The sequence below is a fragment of the Mobula hypostoma genome, chromosome 8, assembly GCF_963921235.1.
Source record: "Mobula hypostoma chromosome 8, sMobHyp1.1, whole genome shotgun sequence".
Classification (NCBI taxonomy): Eukaryota; Metazoa; Chordata; class Chondrichthyes; order Myliobatiformes; family Myliobatidae; genus Mobula; species Mobula hypostoma.
The window spans coordinates 140,630,695-140,654,060 of NC_086104.1; the positions used below are offsets into that span (position 1 = coordinate 140,630,695).

General features: G+C 39.7%; 1 protein-coding gene across 4 annotated transcripts in view; it reads left to right on the top strand.

The window, feature by feature from the left end:
- The window catches only part of LOC134351014 (rho GTPase-activating protein 25-like), a 100,256-nt gene that overhangs the window by 63,316 nt on the left and 13,574 nt on the right, over positions 1-23,366 (top strand). For all 4 annotated transcript variants that reach the window (XM_063056975.1, XM_063056976.1, XM_063056977.1 and 1 more), the window contains exons 5-10: positions 89-296; positions 5,916-6,048; positions 12,028-12,101; positions 13,082-13,203; positions 16,996-17,168; positions 19,370-19,929. In XM_063056975.1, the coding sequence (XP_062913045.1) occupies positions 89-296; positions 5,916-6,048; positions 12,028-12,101; positions 13,082-13,203; positions 16,996-17,168; positions 19,370-19,929 (1,270 nt within the window). The remainder of the gene's footprint in view (positions 1-88; positions 297-5,915; positions 6,049-12,027; positions 12,102-13,081; positions 13,204-16,995; positions 17,169-19,369; positions 19,930-23,366) is intronic.

Consider the following 23,366-nt stretch of genomic DNA (forward strand, 5'->3'; position numbering starts at 1 on the left):
TCTGTGAAGGTGGTAGAACCTGATTCTGAGATCTTTGATCTCCAAGAGGGTTGGTAGATTTCTAATTTAATTATTTTCCTTCCCTCAGCTGTCTTCGGCCAGCGTCTGACAGACACAGTGGCATATGAGCAAAAGTTTGGCCAACACTTGGTGCCCATCATCGTGGAGAAGTGTGTTGCCTTCATGCGGGAGCAGGGACTAAAAGAAGAAGGAATCTTTCGCTTACCTGGGCAAGACAACTTGGTCAAAGAACTGAGGGATGCTTTTGATGCTGGAGAGAGGCCAACATTTAACAGGTATGCAAATGAAACACCCATTGTGAGGAAAATTGCTATAATGCCATCACATTTAGGAAAGTGTATTATCAATACGCAGCAAAGAGCACACAAGGGAAAAAAGACTGCGAGAAGAACTCAGTGGGTCAGGCAGCATCTATGGAAGTGAATAAACAGTCGATGTTTTGGGCTCAGGACTGAAAAGGAAGAGGGAAGTTGCCAAAAGAAAAAAGGTGGTGGGGGGGGAAGGGAAAGGAGGTAGTAGGTGATAGGTGAAACCAGGTGGGTGGAAAAGGTCAACGGCTGGAGAAGTAGGAATCTGATAGGTGAGGAGAGTGGACATCGGAGAAGCAGGAATCTGATAGGTGCAGAGAGTGGACATCGGAGAAGCAGGAATCTGATAGGTGCGGGGAGTGGACATTGGAGAAGCAGGAATCTGATAGGTGCGGGGAGTGGACATTGGAGAAGCAGGAATCTGATAGGTGCAGAGAGTGGACATCGAAGAAGCAGGAATCTGATAGGTGCGGAGAGTGGACATCGGAGAAGCAGGAATCTGATAGGTGCAGGTGGACATCGGAGAAGCAGGAATCTGATAGGTGCGGGGAGTGGACATCGGAGAAGCAGGAATCTGATAGGTGCGGAGAGTGGACATCGGAGAAGCAGGAATCTGATAGGTGCGGAGAGTGGACATCGGAGAAGCAGGAATCTGATAGGTGCGGAGAGTGGACATCGGAGAAGCAGGAATCTGATAGGTGCGGAGAGTGGACATTGGAGAAGCAGGAATCTGATAGGTGCGGGGAGTGGACATTAGAGAAGCAGGAATCTGATAGGTGCAGGTGGACATCGGAGAAGCAGGAATCTGATAGGTGCGGGGAGTGGACATCGGAGAAAGGGAAGGAGGAGTGGACTTACAGGAAGTATTAGGCAGGTGAGAAGAGGTAAAAGGTCAGAGTGGGAAATAGAAGCAGTAGATACGGGGGTGAGGGAAATCTATTTGCCAGAAGGAGAAATTGATATTCATGCCATCAGGTTGTAGGCTACCCAGACGGAGGCCCTGAGGGTGGCCTTATCTTGGCACAAGAGGAGCCACAGACTGACATGTCAGAATGGGAATGGGAATCTGAATTAAAATATTTGTCACCAGGAAGTCCCGCTTGTGGCAGATGGAGCAAATGTACTCAATGAAGAGGTCTCCCAATAAATGCTGGGTCTCATGAAGGTGGAGGAGGCTGCACCAGGAACACCAAACACAATAGATAACCCCAGCAGATTTGCAGGTATAGTGTTGCTTCACCTGGAAGCACTGTTTAGGGCTTTGAATGGAGGTGAGGTAGGAAGTGTAGAGGCAGATGTAGTACTTAAGCTGCTTGCAGGGATAAGTTTTGGGAAGCAGATTAGCAGGGAGGGATGAATGGACAAGGGAATTGCAGAGGGACTGATGCCTGTAGAAACTGGAGAGGGGAAGAAACAATATATTTAGTTTAATGTTCTCCCTTTGTGCATTTTTTTTATGATCGTCACACTATTCAGCAATTATCCTTGTGGTTGATGATTTTGCATTAGGCACTGGAATTAATCTTTCAGCAATGGTGTACACATTCCACTCCACTTTGATATCACTGGGTAAATTAAAATGAACAGAATCTTTAAAAAGCAATATAAAATCTACTTGCTCATCTACAGTGCCAAAGTTCAACTCAGTGTTATGCAGATCACAGAGTTAAAATTCCTCTTGCCTCTTCTCAGCCGAATAGCTTGTCATTTGGTGCTTTGCACCTGGAATACCATAAAACCATAAAATGTATGAGCAGAATTAGGCCATTTGGTCCATCAAGCCTGCTCCGTCATTCAATAATGGCTGATCATTTTTCCCTCTCCTCAGTCCCACTCCCCAGTCTTCTCCCCGTAACCTTTGATGCCATGTCCAATCAAAAACCTATCAGGCTCTGCCTTAAATACACCAAACGACCTGGCCTCCACAGTTGCCTGTAGTAAGATATTCCTCCAATGCACCAGCCTCTGGCTAAAGGAATTTCTCCGCACCTCTGTTTTAAATGGGCACCCGTCTATCCTGAGGCTGTGCCCTCTTGTCCTAGACTCCCCCATCATGGGAAACATCCTTTTCACATTTACTCTGTCTAGGCCTTTCAACATTTGAAAGAGGTCAATGTGATTTCCCCCTCATCCTTCTAAATTTCAGCAAGTGTAGATCCAGAGCTATCAAACGTTCCTTGTAGAATAACCCTTGCATTCCCAGAATCATTGTTGTGAACCTCCTCTGAATTCTCTCCAATAGAAAATGGCTCTGAAAAACTTTTAAATCAGCAATATTTCAGATAAAATATAGTTTAAGATTTTACTGTATCCGTATATAAATTCATCCTATATAGCCTTTCTCTGAAACAAGTTCACCATGCCCGCAAAGTCAATATTTTAAACAATCTATCTTAAAGTTACCTCATAAAGTGCATAAATCTATGGATTGTGTTACCCATTCTCCAAATACCAAAACTTAAAAGACCAGGAACTGGGCAATCTGTCCCTCAAACCTGTTGTCATTCAGTCACAACTAATTCTTTCTTTCTTTCTTTTTAAATCTTTTTATTGAGTAAGTATACAAAAAAGGTAAGCCATATAAACATTAATACAATGTTAAAGTATAATAAAATTCCAAAAGATAACAATACCAAAAAAAAATACTACAAACAATGTAATTTAAGCATAAGAAACCAAAATAACATAATAGTATACTAGATTTTATATATATCAATGGAAAAAAAGAAAAAAAAACCCCAAAAAAAAAACCCACCGTGCAACTAACTAAAAGCAAAGCAAAGCAATGGGCTAACTTGAAACCAAACAGAGTTAAACTTAAAATCACGTCCTCAATCCCGACCTCCATTAAAACAGTGAAAAAAAAACAAGAAGGGTAAATATTACATTAAATGAAAATATCGAATAAAAGGTCCCCAAATCTGTTCAAATTTAAATGAAGAATCATGAAGGTTACTTCTAATTTTCTCCAGATTCAAACATAAAATCGTCTGAGAAAACCAAAACAACTAATTCAATCGCGGCCTTGACCACTTTCCTTCTCTCTCCCCATATCCATTGTTCTCTTTAAAAACGCAAACACGAGGAAATCTGCAGATGCTGGAATTTCTTGCAACACACATAAAAAATGCTGGTGAATGCAGCAGGCCAGGCAGCATCTATAGGAAGAGATACAGTTGACGTTTCGGGCTGAGATCCTTCGTCAGGACTAACTGAAAGAAGAGATAGTAAGAAATTTGAAAGTGGGAGGGGGAGGGGAAGATCCAAAATGATAGGAGAAGACAGGAGGGGGAGGGATGGAGCTAAGAGCTGGAAAGTTGGAAGGATATATGGCTGTAGTAGCGAGTCTGAGTCAAAATGTGGTCGAAAAGTTGAAGGGCCGAAGAAATTAAAGATGGGGAGCAGTGAGAGATGGTTTCACCGAACTCCCGTCAAAGAGAAGATTTAAACTTCCTCAGTGTAGGCATCACCGGAAGAGGCTTCGCAGTAGTGAATTTAAAAGCGCAAACACGAGGAAATCTGCAGATGCTGGAATTTCAAGCAACACACATAAAAGTTGCTGGTGAACACAGCAGGCCAGGCAGCATCTCTAGGAAGAGATACAGTCAACGTTTCGTGCTGAGACCCTTCATCAGGAAGAAGAGATAGTAAAAGATTTGAAAGTGGGAGAGTGAGGCTCTTGGCTCCATCCCTCCCCCTCCTGTCTTCTCCTATCATTTCAGATCTCCCCCTCCCCCTCCCACTTTCAAATCTCTTACTAGCTCTTCTTTCAGTTAGTCCTGACAAAGGGTTTTGGCCCGAAACATCGACTCTACCTCTTCCTAGAGATGCTGCCTGGCCTGCTGCGTTCACCAGCACTTTTTATGTGTGTTCCATTGTTCTCTTGTGTAAATATTTGTTGATCACATCCTTGAATATATTCAGTGACTGTCTCCACAACTCTCTGGAGTAGAGATTTCCAAAACAATGCTGAAAGACAAAATTCCTGCTTGATCTAAATTTTCCAAAGCAATGCTCCTTAGTTATAGATGTCTCCATTAGGAGTAAAGTACTCTCGGCATATATCCTGTTGGTGTTGCTCAGAATTTTACATGTTTTAATTTCTCTGAACTCTAATAAGCTCTCAAATCTTTTCATATGTCAAACCCCTCATCCTGGTAATCAATCTAGTAAACCTTTGTTTTGATCCAATGAAAGTGTGTCTGTCCTTAATAATTCCATGCAGTACCCGGTAACAAATCACACTCATCATCATAAAGCTGGTGTTCCCAAGCCAGGGTCCACAGATCCCTCGGTAATGGTAGGGGTCCACGGCATTAAAAAATGTTGGGAATCCCTGTCATAAAGAATAACTTAAGAAAAGTAAGTCCACACATTATGGCCAGCAAAGCTCTAACTGGAGTAAGGTCTTGGGAAATTTGGGACAACGAATGGGGGACTCATGAAAATAAAATCAAAATCAAAGCAATAATTAGGTACATTTCAAGAGGATTACAGTTGAAAAAGTGAGAGGTTGTGTTCAATCAGCTTAAATTCTTTTTGCCAATTTTGGAATTTTGTGTGCTATTATTTGGTGGGTGTACACATTCAAGATTTTAAGAAGCATTTAAGAAAATCTCAAGCATGTGAGGGTTCACCTATCATGGAGGAGTGAACAGGATGTCTTGGGAATAGAAGACTGAAAGTGACAATAAATGTATTTAATGTATTTAAATATGTTTAAATGTATTTAATATAAAAAAGAGCAAATCTGCAGATGCTGGGAAGCCTAAGCAACACATAAAAAGCTGGAGGAACTCAGCAGGCCAGGCAGCATCTATGGAAAAGAAGGAACAGTCAATACTTCGGGCCTTCAGATTTCTTATTCTGACTTCTCCCCTTCCTTCCCAGTCCTGCTGAAGGGTCTCAGCATGAAATGTTGACTGTTTACCCATTTCCATAGATGCTGCCTAGCCTGCTGATTTCTCGCAGCATTTTGCAATGTATTTAATATGTTCCCTGAGGTAGCAGAAGTTGGTTAGTGCAAATACAAGACATTCACCACAAAATAAAATAAGAAACGCAAAAAAGAACTTCTTTACTCAGAGTGCAACTCATAATCATAGGAAGTGGTTGAAGTAAATGGTAAAGTTAGATTGAAGGAGGAACTGGATAAGTTACAAGAATCAGCAACTCTATCAACTTACTTGGCAATTTGAAACAAATGAACAAATTTCATCCAACAGATACCAGCTGCCTATCCCGCCCTGAATTAATTTTGCGTGAGGGAATCTCCAGATCTGCTGCTGTTGTTATTTTGTATGTCATTCAGACTTCTAATTGAAGTGAGGCCTTAGGAGGCGAGTCTGTCCACGAGCCTCCTCATGCCATCAAAGTGTGATACCACTTAATTCAGAATTTTGCCTGGTGACTGACTTTAACCTGAATTCTGCAAAATAATTATTGCCTCCAGGCACAAAAAATACAATGAGCTGCGCAATGGCCATTATGCCCTAATCTATCCAAATTATCTGCAAGAATTTCTTTAAAATTCCTTCCGCTTGCTTCATTAAATTATTATATATTGACACATGCCTTTTCTTCCAGGGATACGGATGTGCACACTGTCGCCTCTTTGTTCAAGCTGTACTTTAGGGAGCTCCCAGAACCGGTCATTCCTTGGTCCCAATATGAAGACTTCCTTGCATGCAGTCAGAAGATGGACGGCGAAAACAAGTTGGTGTGTTATTCGTCTACCTGTAATTTATACTCTATCTTGCTGTTTTCTATTAGCTTTGAAGAATACAGATTTATTTCTAAAAGTCAATTATGCCCGTACATTTTGTATAATTGAAGAATTGAAAATACACGTGAACTAAGATGTTAACTGTCCAGTGCTATCACCAGTGGGATCTTCAGTTGATCTGCCACCTGTCTTCAGGAGCTAAGAACTGGAATTTAATAATTATTGCCACATGTACCGAGATACAGAGAAAAGCTAGTCTTGCATTCTGTTCATACAGATCAGATCATTACACAGTGTAGTGAGGTAGAACAAGATAAAACAATAACAGAATGTAGAATAAAGTTTAACAGCTACAGACAAGGTGCAGTGCCGGTAAATATTAAGGTGCAAAATCGTAACAAGGTAGATTATGAGGTCAGGAGTCCATCTTATCACACTAGGGAACAGTTTAATAGTCTTATGACAATGGGTTAGCTGTCTTTGAGCCTGGTGGTATGGACTTCCAGGCTTTTGCATTTTCTGCCTGATGGAAAGGGGGATAAGAGAGAATACCCAGGGTGTGTGAGGCCTTTGGTTATGCTGACCACTTTATTAGGCAACGCGAAGTATACACAGAGTCCATGGAGGGGAGGCTGGTTTCCGAGATGTGCTGAGCTGTGTCCACAACTCTAAGATTAAATGATGATATACAATCGCTCAGTTCCATTCAATTAGTCACATGGGAAGCTCACGAATATTCTCTTTACCTCTAAATAAAAAAAATGCAAACAGGCTAACAGAGAAATATGTCATTTGGCCCATCTGGTCCATCCTGACTTACACAATGATATCAAGCCTTCCCATACTTTTCCACTATATTCACGTGCTAATTTAATTGCCTCTCAAATGCACCCAAAATATCCATCTTATCTAGTTGAGGAAACATTTACATATATTCTGAGTATTAAACATTATTTTAAAATTTCCATTGGATTTTTAGTACAACAAAAAGAGACAAGATTATAGGAGAAGGAATTGACTCTCAATCCACTCCTTCATTTAACAAAATCAAGGTTGATTCATAACTCAACACTATTTATTATGTTTCTTGCCATATCCCTGAGAATCTTTCAAAATCAAAAATCTAGAAATCCCAGATTTAGAATTAACAATTTACCTTGTGTGAGTTATGATGTCTGGAAATCCCGCAGTATAGGTGTGATCCACTCCAGAAAGTTTGACTCTATCTTTTAGATTCTATTCCAAGCAAGACTCTCCAACTAGCAGAGCAAGGCTGGCTAAAAATACACCTCCTCTTAACATCTTGTAAAAATGTTTGGATCATGACAAGGGCAAAAGGATTAAAAGAACTATTTTCACTGATTCCGACAAAGATCATAAATTTAAAGCTAAAAGAAAAATGAAGATTTTGTGCTCAGAGTTCAGATTCAAGACACCCAGTCACATTCAGTAGAAGCAGTAAAATCCATTCACAACATTTAATGTACTAGAAAAAATTTTAAGAGGAAATAGAAAATGGGATCAATCAACATTGAAAGGTGTTTTCAGAACGTGGGAAAAAGGTAGATGGGCTCACTTAAATTTAAAATTGCTTGAAAGGGAAGGAGACAATATAGAGTCCTTTGTATAGCAGAATGATAGCAGGAATAATATTATAAAAGAGGCTTATTTCATTAAAATAATGGCCCAGTTTTCAAAATTATTTAAATTAAGGGACACAAGCAATTCTTCCATTGGATAGTGTTAGTATCATATCGTGCCAGAAGAGCAAAGGAATAAATTGGATAGAGTGTTTCTACCAGGTAATAAAGTATTCGGGCAGGAATTAAATCATATAGCATTTAGATAAGAGTGTCTAGGGAAAGGAAAATCTCATCTCAGTTCCTAACACTAACCATTTACTCTGAGAATTTATCACCTAGTTCTAAATCGTCTAGCCTGAAAAAAATGTCAATTGAATTATAAAATAATAAGAAGATTTCAGAAGTGATTTGTTAAGTTCAAACTGTCAAATCCAATCTGAATCTTATACTTCCTTACTTAATGCCCATTACGCTGCTGGTGTTTAGAGTATTAATGAATCCTCCATCAGTCTGTCCATTCCTTAGAACACATATATAGAAGGATTCTTCATTGTTGTCTCTGCAACAATTTTGTTTAACCCGTCAGGGTTGTTAGCCCTGAGCTGAACCCCTGAACCTGGATCACTCTTAGTCTGGCCTCTACCCTTTGACCTGTTTGGCATGGGTGACTCTACCAGGAGGCAAAGCATAAAGCCCTGAATGCAGCCAACATAACTCTCTAGGCCATTGAGGCACACAGGCCTCCAAATTCTATGACAAAGTTGTGGCCCTCTTGGAGGAGAACCTTATACACCACAAATGAAAACTTCCCATTCCTCTGAATTCCAGGGAGTAAGAAATAACAAAATGAAATTAATGCAAGCCATCAGAATTGAAAGCCATCTTTAAGAAACAAATATCACACAGTCTGATAAAGTACTGTATTTTCAAATCTAATGGTCTCGTTTATCTCCTATAATCTGTTAAGACTTCCTGATGTGAGGATGACTGTGGGGTAATGTAATTCCCTGTTCACCCACATTACCCTTGTCCAAAGGGAACAGTAAATTTCTTGGGATCAATCTGGTCTGAATTGGTAAAATATAATCATTTTTCTACTCTGCTGCTAATTCTTCTGCTGTGCCTCTTTTGACCCTCATGACTCACACCACAGAAGTTTTCCAATCATTAACAAGAGAAAATCTGCAGATGCTGAAGATCCGAGCAACACACACAAAATACTTATAGGAGCTCCGCAGGCCAGGCACATTCATGGAAAAGAGTACTGTTGATGTTTTGGGCCGAAACCTCGACTGTACTCTTTTCCATAGATGCTGCCTGACCTGCCGAGTTCCTGCAGCGTTTTGTACGTGTTACCACAGCAGTGTTCATACTTTTATAAACTAGACTATCACAAAAACAGAAAATAAAATCCCTGAATTTCTGAAGAGATTTTTATCATTAACTAAAGTAAACCCTCACTCCTGGTACCCTGTTAGTGATTCTGCACTTCTATGGATTCTTTATTTCTTCCAAACTCCAAAGTCCTCTTCAAATTGAAGGCGGCATCCATGATTTTTAACCTGTCATTCATTTGTGGGTTTTTTTTCTGTTTTGTGGATGTCTGCAAAGAGTGAGAATTTCAGGTTGTATACTGTATATATTCTCTGATACTAAATCAAACCATTGCACAGATTGGCAGTAAGATCCCATTTCTTCTAACTGGTAACCAAACTTTTTATTTAAGTGGATCCTTTCACATTCTTCAAATTCCTTTGGAAATTTTCACAACATCACAAAGAGGTTTTCAGACAATGACATATAGCCATCTTTTGTGCTGCTCCAGTTTTTATTGTTTTTGTTTTGGGATCTGAGATTCACTGACAATTTGCCGAGATTCACTGACATTTAATATTCTGTATAAGAAATGTGAGAGTCTAATCGCACAAGCTCCCAATGACAGCAGTGTGAAAACTACTGATAATTGGCCCTTCAGCAGTATTGAGTGAGGGATTAATATTGGTCAAGGATCAGTAATAAATTGCCTGTAGCTATAGAGTTCTGCAGAACAGAAATGTGCCCTTCAGCCCATCTAATCCATGCCTACCCTTTTGCCCATCTACACTAATCCCACTTGTCCTCATAAGCCAATTTAAGATGGGGAGGGTTAGTTATTCTCTTCCATAACTACCATGAAATTTACAAAATTTTTGTCACTGTTCCCAGAGTGTTCCCCTAACAACACTTCCACCATCTGTTCTGTTTCATTTCTTGAAGACAAGCACCACCCTGCCTCTAGTAGGACTTTCTTATACTCTGTCTCAAGAAAACTTTCTTAGGTGCACTTAGCAAATTCCACCCTGTCTCAGCTCCTTGCTCTTAGGCAATCCCAGCCAAAACTCGGAAATTTAAAATCACCCAGTCCCATAACCATTTCCCTTTTATACCTTTCTCCAAATTGCTTACATATCTGTACCTCTGATTCCTGCTTACTATTTGGAGGCCTGTAGCATCATGCCAGCAGAACTATCAGCCTGCTCAAATTCCTAAATTCTACCTGTAAGGTCTCACAGAATGACCCCATCCAGATATCTTTTCTCTAGGTGCTGCCGCTATGACTTCCCCTCCTTTACATTTCCCTCTGTTGCTTCTGAACAACCCCAGAACATTAAGCTGAGTGTCCTGCAGTTCTCTTTACTAGGTTTCTGTCATTGCAATAACATCATAATTCCAAGTGCGTATCCACACTCTAAACTATTTTAATTTACCTGTGAGACTCCATGCATTAAAGTGAATGCATTTAGTTTTGTCAGTCCTCTCATACTCCCTACTTGCCACAGTCTGCTTTGCCCACTGGACTTAATTTATTCTCTATATTTTTTTACCGCATCTGCCGCTCTGCTACAATATTCCCAACACTCTGTCAAATTAGTTCAAACCTTCTTGACAACTATCAGCAACCCTTTTGGCAGGGATATCAGTGTCCCTCCAGTTCCTCAACAGGGAGAACTTGAAATGTTTTCAATTCACTTGAGGACAGATGAGGTTTCAATTTAAAAATTCAAAAGATAGCAGTTTTAAGAGTGCTGCATACCTTTACTGTTCTGTCCAAGACCTTTCCGTATTCAAGTCATGAGACCCAATATATCCTGTCTCAAAGACGTGAGAGTTACCGACATAACTGCAGTGTACAATGCACAGCCAGGCACATTATACACTAATAATCTTCTATCTGACTGTTAGGAAGTTCCAGTGGTTCAGTGTCAGGCCCCATGATGCTTTTCTATTCTTTGGGGTCCTGATTCCCTTGCTTCCTCTCATAATAAAGTAATACCAATACAGAAATTCTTTTAAAATCATCTGATCCTCTTTCTAACACTTCTTTAAATCTCAACTGGTTCACTGAAAAACGTAATATTCCATTGTCTAACATGTTTTCCTTAAAACTGAAATAAAAGTGATTGAAATATTTAATAACATCCAAAAGTCCAGAAAGCCTGCTCATCCATCACCAAAGATTAGATTGTGTTAGATTAATGGAATTTTAATTACTCTATTTAACATACTTCTTTAGAGCAACATCACACCAAACTAAATATAAGTGGGTTTCCAAACAGTGGCCTTGGTGACAATATACAATAATTCAGAAGATGTGTAGTTTGGGTGGTTGATGGTTGGGTTGAGTTGTCCTCTGATCTTGGCAATTTAGTTGCAAACGTTTCATCACATGTGAGAAGACATTGTCATTGAGTCAGTCTTATCGCATCAATAGTATGCTGATAATGCCTCCTTGCATCATGATAAAACATTTGCAATTCCCAAGATCGGAGAACAACTGAATCCAACATTAGACAATTATCCAGCAAAACAGAGCACCTGTAGTCTGGTTGATATTCATATTATCATGGACAACCTACTCATTTTGTTTCTTTGGCAATCTCCATTATCATTTTTGGTTTTTACACAATTATGTCAGTGTATTAGGTTCAATATTTGGTGAAGGGATAAAGCATTCAAGTGATTGTGCAATTGAGTTTTATTCAAAAGAGGCAAGATGTACTTTCTGACATCCTAGATGATTTTTGTCTATTTCTGGGTGGCATTAATAGAAGTGATTCCTGCAGCAGCTATACTCAACAATCCAGGAATACCTCTGCCATCTGATTTCTGAATAGATATTGAACCAATGAACACAACCTTACTACTCCGTCTATTTCTATTTTTGCACTATATAATTTAACTATTTTTAAAATATATATATATATATTCACTGTAATTCAGTTTTTTTACATCATCATATATTGCACTGTATTGCTGCTGCAAAGTTAACAAATTTCACAATATTTGCTGGTGGTATTAAACCTGATTCTGATTATGATTAATACTAAGACTTGTCATCTTTTCTTGACAGGGGAAACAGGAACTGACGAAACTGATATCATTGTTGCCTCAGGCAAACTACAACCTGCTTGGTTACATCTGCAGGTATGCAGGTCTATTAGAAAAAAATACAACCCATCCCTTTGGACATTTGCAAACTTTGTTGCAGCGAATATTAAAATATGAACACTGGATGCATCCGTGTAATAAAGAACCATGAAATTGGATGTGATATGTAGTATCTGAGGGCTATGGAACTGGAGATAGATTGGAAAAGTTGTGTGGTATTAATAGAGGGGTAGAAGAGGGCTATTAGTTTGAAAGTAGGTGAATATCAGAAATAAATATGAAAAATGCTGAAAATACTATCCAGAGAGAGTGACAGAGTTCACATTTCGGTCAATGGTCTTTCATTAGAACTCAATCTTGCACCATTTCACGGAGTTCTTATAAAAAGCCAAGACACAAATATTACCAGGCTTACTGAGTATTTCTAATATTTTCTGCTCATCCGTTGTATGTTCAATGAAGGCTTCAGTTTAAAATGGGAGTGATTTTTATCTTGATTCTGATTGGTTTACTATTGTGCGGGAATAAGCTGTCTTTGGTTGCTAGAGCTAAAGGTGGTTGTGAACATCAGCCTTGGTGTATAATCAACTTGGCATAGTCATTTCAACCAATCAAAGATTAAGTTACCCTTCTACATATCTGTATGGATGTGATACATATGTAATGGAGATGTCAGAGGCCAGAATTGTAACCAGAGAACACATTTAAATAATTTACAAAAGGACTGGAGGAACAGGAGAATTCATGCAATGAGTGTTTAAGATTTGGAAGGCATTATATTGTACAAAGCTCATAACTGATTTTAAAGTTGCCTTCAAAAGGGAAATAGAAAAGTATCCAACAAAATGCTTTTGAAAGAACGGGCTCAGACTAGATAGGTCTTGTGTTGCTGTATTATTCAATGATCTGGAACAGTGCTTACTGGATGTTAGAGTTTTTCTTCTCTTCAAAATAACTTTGATAACTTGACCTAAATCTATAATAATGTGACAAACTCTGATCTCTTTCCTGTTCAGGTTTCTCCATGAAGTCCAGTTGCATTCTGCTGTTAACAAAATGAGTGTGGACAATTTGGCCACTGTTATCGGAGTGAATCTCTTCAGGCCCAGGATTGAGGATCCTGTGGCCATCATGAGAGGTAAGTTAAGCCTTACGCAAAATCAAGTCTACAGTTTGAGATAGTTAATAATAACTCAAAACTGCTCTTGTGTGAGCGATATTGGTAAATTGTATCTTGTAACATCTGACAATAATAGACTTGTCTTGTCTACAATCCATCCAGATGAATAAATGACAACAGTGCATTGAGGAAGTACAAAGTTGAATAATAACAGACCGCAGAATGAAGTGTTACAGTGCAGAGAAAGAGTAGTGCAGACGGACAGTAAGGGACAAGGTCACATGGATGTATTGCACAGAAGATAAACAGGAAATGACCCTGACCTGCTCCAAATCTGATCATATCAACAGCTTAATGAAAATTGCTGAAAGTGGATCAAGCATTTTACAATGGCGAGAAATGAAGTTGCAATAGCTTTAAACCAGACAATGCATCCCATCAGCTGATTGATGTTATTGGTAGAAGGCTAGGAAAAGATCATTTTTCGTCTCATGTTTCAAGAGCTGGATATTGTAATCTTTTGCAGTTTGTAATCCTCTGTAATCCTCTTCCAAAATTTTGCTCAAACAATTTTATAAAGAATCAAATGTTGAAAGTGGAGTGCCACTTTTGTAACATACGTTCAACACCTGAAGAAGGGTCTTGGCGCAAAATATCGACTATCTATTTATTTCCATAGATGCTGCCTGACCTGCTGAGTTCCTCCAGCATTTTTTGTGTGTTGCTCTGGATTCCCAGCATCTGCAAACTTTTCTCAGGTCAGCATAAACATGAGAAAGGTTTCTAACCCCAGGATCTGGAAAAAAGTCCTGATATGATAATATCAACAATTTGAATTTAGGAAGCGTGCTTAACAATAGAAAACACTTTTAGCAAGACAAAACAAGTTAGGGTCCTCAGGCAAGCATTATCAACAAAAATTAAACACTAGGCCAAGAAAGTAGTAGAATTGTCCACTTTAAGGAACTGCCTAAAGGAGGCGAGAGAGGCAGAGAAGTTTAGGGAGGGAATCTGATGCTAATAAAGCAGTGATTAAAATTAGGGACAGTTCTCTGAGATTGGAGAGGATTGTAGAGGTGGATAGGCATAAAGAGATATGGACCATGGAAGAATTGAAAAGCAAGCATGAGGTTTTCACAGACATGCACTTGTTAATTGGGATTACCCACTCTTGTTTTGTGATCTGAAGAAAGTGTAGATATGGGTGATGGTAGAATTGGATCTGATACTGATGCTTCAGTGGAATATTCCACTGGGAGTTAACCTGTTTGTCAGCACATATGACGAATGGTCACCTGGTCTAAAGTCCTGGAGTTTAACCAGATCCAAAGCCATATGGTTAGTAGGTTAATTGGATGTTGTAAATTGTCCCATAATTAGAATAGGGTTAAATCATTGTGTTACTGGGTGGCGCAGATAGAAGGGCCTTTTCTGCATCGTATCTCAAACTAAAATAATATGCAAATATGGATAATAAAGCCTGCAAAAATAAAACAGTGACTCAAGTTTTACCTTCATTTTGAATGGTGCATAAGATCCAACTCTTCCGGTTACAGGCTCCTTAAAGTTTCCAAGTTGCCCAACCTCATCATTAATTTGTTTCAGTGTGTTTCACCAGGATAATGGCAGAGCTAAGAAGGATTGAATTTCGAAGACAGAAACAGATTAGAATTTTTCCCCTGAGCCAAAAAATTAAAAATAACTTTATTGAGATACCTTAAGATAATGAGAAACTACTGAAGCACCCTGGTTTCCTTGGCTGCGTAAGTCTAGGGAAGACACTCTCAAGTCCCGCTAAACTCGGGAGATTGAGATGGTTTGCCCCACCCCAAATCCCAATTTGTGTGAATGCTGTTTAATTTGCTACCTTGTTACAAATTAGTTCCAGAAAATAACACACTATTAAAGGAATTATACTTATGAATCTTAACTTAACTAAACGGTTAATAAAGAAAAACAAAAAGAACAGGGTCCATTTTAACTAAAGTCAAATGTGCACAAGTTGGAGTTCATGTTGAACTTCTCTGTCACTCACGCGCTGGGCCCTCGGTCAGCGTGAAAGCTCACACCACCTTCTGCACTTCACTCGCATCCATCTCGAACAAACGGGTCTCCCACCGGGTCATATCCCACGACTGGTTCTCCCCAGTGTCTCCTCTCTTCATCTCCGCTGAAAACAAGCCCAAGCCCACCCTTATTATCCCCCACCAAGAAAAACCTCCCACTAGAACATGTACTACATCATCCTTTATCTTCAACAATAACCCAAACAGGCTGAAAGCAGAACAAATCACTCCCACAGAGCTGCCAGATGAAACACCTACAACATAACAGTACAGATGTGAACTGGGGCATTACACTGCTTTTCTGTTAAGGCTCTCTAAAAGAAGAGAGACTAAATTTGGGCCAGCCGTTTAGTAGTAGTCAGAAAAAAATCTTATTCAGGCAGAAAATAGTGGAAATCTGTGATGGGTAGATGGGGTGGGTCACCTCCCTCTGGTAAATATCTCCTTACCTGCCCGTCACCTCCCTCTTGGTAACTTCTGGTAATTAACCATGCATCTCCTACACCAGTCCCCATTCCTGCTTCCCTCTCTCACCTTATCTCCTTAGTTGCTCATCACCACCCTCTGGTGTTCCTCCCTCTTCCCTTTCTTCCATGGTTTTCTGTCCTCTGCTATCAGAATTCCCCTTCTTCAGCCCTTTATCTCTTTCACCAATCAGCTTCCCAGCTCTTCACCTCATCTCCTTCCCCTTTCCTGGTTTCACCTATCAACTTCCACTTCAAACTTCTTCCCTCCCTCCCCCTACCTTCCTAGTTTGACTTCTTCCTTTCCTTTCCAGTCCTGATGAAAGGTCTTGGTCCAAAACGTCGACTGTTTACTCTTTTCTGTGGATGCTGCCTGGCCTGCTGAGTTCCTCCAGCATTTTGTGTGTGTTGCTTTGGACTTCGAGCATCTGCAGATTTTCTTGTGTATGGGTAGATATTGTTTGGCAAAGGTATTAATGATTTTTAAAAAAAGGTGAAGCCGAGATAAGACTCATTGTGAACTAAATGAATGGCAGAAAGGATTCAAGGGACAAAATAGCCCACCTCTGGCACACTCAGGACTCATTGTGCACTCCCTCTGGATTTTACTCAAGGCCTCTCAAATCTGTGATCAAGAGATATCATTTTCACAAGAAAAATCCCTGGCAATAATTGGGGAATTTGGAAAAAAATATCTGATTTTTAGGGTTGACGCTGCCATTAGCAATGATTCAAATAATTGCAAGTTGATGCGCAATGTGTAGTAAATGAGCTGGTTGAAGGAAGAAGTTGCCATTTTGATGAAATCCCTTGTTTAGTGTTTGAAATATATGTGAATTACAAGGTTCATTTCAATAGCTGGAAATGCTCATTTATAAAGAGAATTGGTCTATTCTTAGACAGTCAGGGCACATAAAAATAGTTTCATTCAATTGTTTGGCCCTACTGAACCCACTATGTACTAAGTAACTACCATTACCTAGAGGAGCTACAGAAGAGAAATTACCTAGAGTCCATGTAGAGATAAAATAGAGAGCTCAAAACTGTGAGCAATTAAGTTACCTTTCCAAAATGTTCCTTATTATCCACAATTTTATGCTTCTTTTCATCATGTGCAGGTCACTGGAACATTGAATTAATCCATCTCAATTAACTTACAGTTTTAATTTGGTTTCTGATGAGCATATTGTTACTTTGATTCATAGTTTTTCCCAATGTAAAGTATAAATTTTAGAAGTATGTTTAGCAGAGAAATGACTCAATCTTTTCTTTTGATATAGGAGCACCACAAATTCAGAAACTGATGACTGTGATGATCAGCAACCATGATGAATTGTTCCCAAAACACAAGGATAAACCACCTTCCCCTTCGAAGTCAGAGAGCAAGAAAGCTTCTATTCAGCGGAGCATGGTTGGCTGGGGTGCTTCAGAGAATCAGACCGATGCTTACAGGGTACAGCCGTCTAAGAATGATCTTCATCAATAAACAGCTCTTTGACAACTAGCATATAGTTAGCAATTTTAATCTAGCAATAGGGATTTAAGGGATAACTTCATCACTCAGATAGTGGTGGGTGTATAAAATGAGCTGCCACAGAATATAGTTGAGGCAGGTACAATAACTACATTCCAAATACATTTGGATAAGTAGATGGATAGGATGGCTTTAGAGTGATATGGGTCAAATCTAGACACATGGGACCAGATTGGTGAGCACCATGGTCAGCATAGATGTTTTGGGCCAAAGGGCTTGATTCCATGCTCTATTATTCTATGACATTAGAATGTTCCAATGTGCTCCATGGGAAGAAACTCAATCAAAATTTGGCATCTTCCAAAAACTTGATTGAAAGACATATGTTTAGGAAGCATTTTGCAGAGATATCTTGAGGCTGAGAATTTCGAAGAGAACTCTAAAGCCTAATGCCTAGGTTACTAAAGGCACGGCCCTCTGTATTTGGGCAAAGAAAATGGATATTACATACAATATCCATTTCTAGAGGGGTTAATAGGGAATGCTGACTGAGGATAGATGCTGCACGATGGATTGGTTACCACATCAACATTCCCTGTCCGAACTCTTGCTGGAAGCATGTGGCATGGTTATCAATTTCTCCCCAACTTCAATTAGCAGCACAAGGATTTGTTGGTGTTTCCTTTTGTAGACTTCAAGCAATGTAACTTATTGCCCCTAGGTAGGGAGACAAACCTAACTATATTAAATGTGAGCATGGAATTGAATGGTCTAGAACACTGACAGAGAAAAAAAATATCAAAATGTAGACTGGTTTAGACCAACTTAGTGACTGGCTGTAATCTTTCCATTTACACATCAGTAATTCCATTGCTTCCAAATAATATAGTCATTTCAGGTTAATTGCGGCAAACCAGGACTAATATATTTAGGCCCAATTAAGCACCTGCTCCAATTAGTAACAAATTATGTGTTTAAATAAAATACCTAATAAATTAAAACATTGCCTATACTACTAAAGTACTATAAAACTGTTTGTTAGTTCTAAATAGTTATCAACAAGGAATTAATCCAGTCTACAGTGCCATTGACTGTAAATGAACAAAATCAGTGTAGACACCTAGTGTAGATAATGGTTTGTCATTGTACAAGGCTTTTGATGATTGCATCCTCCAAATCTTCATTTTCATTGTAACATTCAAAATGAATATTGATACCTTCAAATTCTCTATAGTTCCTAACTTGTTGAAGTATGAAATCATTTCATTTTCACTCCTGAATGTTTCTGGCATCTTAAACCCTGAATGCTTGAAACTGCAGTGAACAAAGCAGTTTTGAATTGTCTTTCTACTTATTTCTCACCAACTATCAGTGACAAAAATCACTGCTTTTTGATCACAAGTGTACACAAATGACACCATTTAAAAACTGCATTCTCTAAGCATGGTGTAGTGTCCTACGGCCAAACAAGTCTATGCGTTTGATGCTAATTAGAAACTGTTTGGCTACAGTCTTCTGTCCCAATTAGGTAGCATAATGTGCCAAATAAATGAAGGGAATCCAGCTATTTTCTCGATTAGTTATTTGTTCTTTAAGAGTTCTTGCAAGTAAGTGGCTGCCCCAATTAACTGATGGCCCTGTTAACTGGAAACCACTGTATTTGTGAATTCAGTCATTGCGCCTTATGGAGCCTATCAAGGTGATAAATTGATTTCACTTTAAGGATTTTGGCTGTGGCTCTGTGGGAACACACTCATCTTCAATTCAGAAATCACAAGTATGAGTCCTACTCCAGGAGCTAGGGAATGTAATCCAGGCCACTGATTCTGGTGACAAAACTGAGATGTTATACATCTTTCACCCAAGATGCTCATACAAAGCCATGTCTGACCTCCTTGGCAGACATAAAGTTCCCTGCAGTTTTGTTAGAGAAGAACAGGGGAATTATCCCTGGAATATGGGCCTCCATTACCCATCAACAACAGCACAAATTTAAACTAAGCGCTGTTTTGAAGGAACTTGCCCTGTACCCCGTTTGCTGCATCATGACAGAGACTGAAATGCAAGTTATAGGCTTAAATTATTTTGGAATATCCTAAAATGGAGATGAAACAGACAATAAAAATGTATATTTCTCAGTGAAATATTAAGAGTATTTACAGTAATTTATTTGTTTTTAGCCCAACCAAATTGACGGGATTGGTGAAAACACTTTGGAGAGTGAATTTGAAAGCTGGAATGAATGCCCCAGGAAAAGGACACAGACACTTCCAGCCAGCAGCTGCATGTTGAATTCAGCCGGACAGATGTCCCACAGTGTTAATACTGCTGACTTCTCAGACAAACGCAAGTCCTTTCAAGAAAACACAACTGACAGACACAAAAGGAGTTATTCCCAGGACCTTATGAAGGCTCCTACTGCCTATGAACAGGTCTCCACTTATGATGATATAGCAGATTCTGGTGATTCTCAGAAAAAAGACTCTGTGAGTTCTGGATGGTCTGTTGAACAAAGTGAATCCCTTAGTGTGGAACTGGAGAGTTATGAGAATTCTCTCTTCAAGGACAGCCAAAGCCTCTCAACAAAGACCCAAAAAGATCAATCAAAGGTGGAAAGGGAAGATGAAAAGGTGGAGCTTGACATGGGACAAATGAGCACGGAACAGATTCGGAGCCTGCTTGTCGAATTAAGAGAGAAGCTAGACAAGCAGAAGCAAAGTTATGAGGAGAGAATTGAAAGGTAAGCATCTCTAATAATGAACTGAGTTTCCCAAGGTAGATTTGGCTTAGTGGGAAGTACGCTCCTCTCTGAATTGAAAGACTTCCATTTTAAGTCCCCTTGCAGAGACTTCACTGCTGAGGATGTTATATATTTAATACTTTAGGTGAAATATCAATGATCCCACAACATCTGTGGAAGAAGAGCAGTATGGTATTTCTAGCTATCCGGCCAACAGTTCTTAAAATAAATCTGATCATTACTGCACTTTATGCTATAGCCTGCTGTTTGCATTTCAGCTATCACAATTTCTAGTTTGTTGGAGCAGCTATGATTTAATTGCCTTGAAGGTTGTAGGGTATTATGGACATAATGATTTACATAATCTCTCCTCAAGTGAGAATTCCTATATCACAGGAACCAATCAAAGGATTCTACTTTTCTTTGACTCAAAGCTAAGTATTTTCTTTTGTAGATATGGAGATCAAAATTTTACACGGTGCTTCAAACAGAGCCTCACAAAAGCTGTGCAGTCTCAACAAGAGAAAGATTTGAATTTCTGTAACCCCTTTTACTCAGTATAGAAGAATCAGAGGCCATCCAAAATTCTAAGGGAAGTTCACACAGTGGATTCTGAGAGGCTGATTGATCTGGCTGGAAGTCTAGAACTAAGAACATGGTCCCCGAATAGGAGATAGGTCATTTGGAGCTGAGATGAGGAGAGTTTTGTTTTATGCAGACGGTTGTAAAATATCAGAATTGCTCTGTTTTAAAGGTTCATGAATGCCCAATTACTGTCTATTCAAGGCTATTAGAATTTTGTGCTTTAGAATTGGAGGATATGTGGTTTCGATGGGAAAATGGACAAGGCACAGGATCAACCTTGAATAAAGAGTGGCAGAGCAAATTTAAGGAGTCATATTGCCTCCTCCTGTTATTTTTTGCTCTTAAAAGACAGTTGGGTATGCTAAAATCAGTAGTGTAATGTTTTGTAACCCTGAAAAATAAAACTAATTGAAAGGAAAACATAGAGCTGGGAGTAACTCGTTAGTTTTGTTTTACTTCAGAAAGGTATGCATGTATGAGGTGGTGACAGAATGACGTATGCCATTCACATACTTTGATATACAACCTGTAATAAATTATTTAAACTAAGAATGCTTAATCAAATGGTATATTTACAATATTACTCAAATATCACTGAAATATTAAATACACAACATTCCTTTCTGCCTAGATATAAACACAACTCAATGTAGTAGGCATCTCAACTACACACACACACACACATACACAGAATATTATATAATGCAACTACTATAGAGACATCCACAGCATAGTGAATTTTCAATTGTCCCAATCAGACCTGAAGATTTAATTGCTATGGAGGCTTTCTTACTCTTGTGGGATAATGTCTTTCCTGACTGGTGGGGGGGAGGGGGGTGGTGGTGTGGTGATGTCACTCTGCATGGCAGAGGAGACTTGTGGTAGTGAAAAATTCTCGAATTCTGGGGCCTTCTCCACGGTGGTTGTAGGAGTTGACTCTGGACTGAAGGAAGTAGTCTGACAGTTCTGGACACATTTCTTCTGGACGTATTGGCATCCGTAACAGTGCATGGCAAACTGCTCAATTTGCTAGTCTATCCTAGGCCACCAGACAAAGCTTTGAGACAACACTGTCATTTTGACCATGCCTATACAACTGGTATGTAATTTCTCCAACACTTTAGCTCTCAGCTTGAATGGTATAAGAACTCCCAATCCCAATATAAGCCAACCTCCGTTATGTGCGAGTTTATCCCGGTGCTGGTAAAAATGGGGGAACTGTGATTTTGACACAAAGGTTGGAGGTGTTGTGGATAGCGTGGAGGGCTGTCAAGAGGTTACAGCTGGACATTGATAGGATGCAAAACTGGGCTGAGAAGTGGCAGATACAGTTCAATCCAGATAAGTGTGAAGTGGTTCATTTTGGTAGGTCATATATGATGGCAGAAAATAGTATTAATGGTAAGGCTCTCGGCGGTGTGGAGGATCAGAGGGATCTTGGGGTTTGAGTCCATAGGATGCTCAAAGCAGCTGCGCAGGTTGACTCTGTGGTTAAGAAGGCGTACAGTGTATTGGCCTTCATCAATCGTGGAACTGAATTTAGGAGCCGAAAGGTAATGTTGCAGCTTTATAGGGCCCTGGTCAGACCCTACTTCGAGTACAGTGCTCAGTTCAGGTCGCCTCACTACAGGAAGCATGTGGAAGCCATAGAAAGGGTGCAGAGGAGATTTACAAGAATGTTTCCTGGATTGGGGAGCATGCCTTATGAGAATAGGTTGAGTGAACTCCGCCTTTTCTCCTTGGAGTGACAGAGGATGAGAGGTGACCTGATAGAGGTGTATAAGATGATGAGAGGCATTGACTGTGTGGATAGTCAGAGGCTTTTTCCCAGGGCTAAAATGGTTGCCACAAAAGGACACAGGTTTAAGGTGCTGGGGAGCAGGTACAGAGGAGATGTCAGGGGTAAGTTTTTTTATACAGAGAGTGGTGAGTGTGAGGAACGGGCTGCCGGCTGCGGTTGTGGAGGTGGATACGATAGGGTCTTTTAAGAGACTTTTGGATAGGTATGTGGAGCTTAGAAAAATAGAGGGCTATAGGTAACCCTAGTAACTTCTAAGGTAGGGAGACGCTCAGTACAACTTTGTGGGCCGAAGGTCCTGTATTGTGCTGTAGGTTTTCTATGTTTCTATGTTTCTACCTTGGGTGGCCATGTAGACCTGAGACAGTGTGGGTTATTTTTCTGGCTTCCCTTTGGATCATCTTTGCTGTGATAGGGAGTCTTTCAATTTGCATTAGGGAGAATACATCAAGAGGAATGTCCTCTTTTATAAATTTTTTAGGTATTTTCCTTTTCCAAGGTAATTGGGACAATCCATCAGCATTTCCATGATTAGTTGTCCTCCTGAGTTTGATCTTGTAACTGTATTCTCCAAGAAATAGTATCCATCTCTGCATTTGTGCAGCTGTTGTCAGAGGAGCACCCTTCTGTTGACTGAAAATGGACACCAGTGGTTGATGATCAGTAATGAGGCTAACTCTCTCCCATACAAGTACTAGTTTCCAGTAAGACGGTGACAAGCTTCAGCTCAGCGGCTTCTGTGGGGCCAATCAAAGGTGTTTGTATTTTTTAAATGTATTTTTTTTACAATCGCAAGACCCTGCAGGACATTAAGAATTTAAAGTACTGCAGGTCTACCTCATCAGCATGTACTGATTGGCAGAGAAGTTGAAGGAACTAGATTTGGTGTGGATTGTGTTGCCTGCTGCATCAGAGAAGCTTCGGAGGAGTTGGCGCGTGGAGGCAGTGTGCAGTCCAACAGCGAGTGATCACCTTAGTCGCTTTTCTTGTGATCACAGGACCCTGTTGGACATTGATCATGTGGAATGCTGCAAGTCCAGTTCACTGATTTATT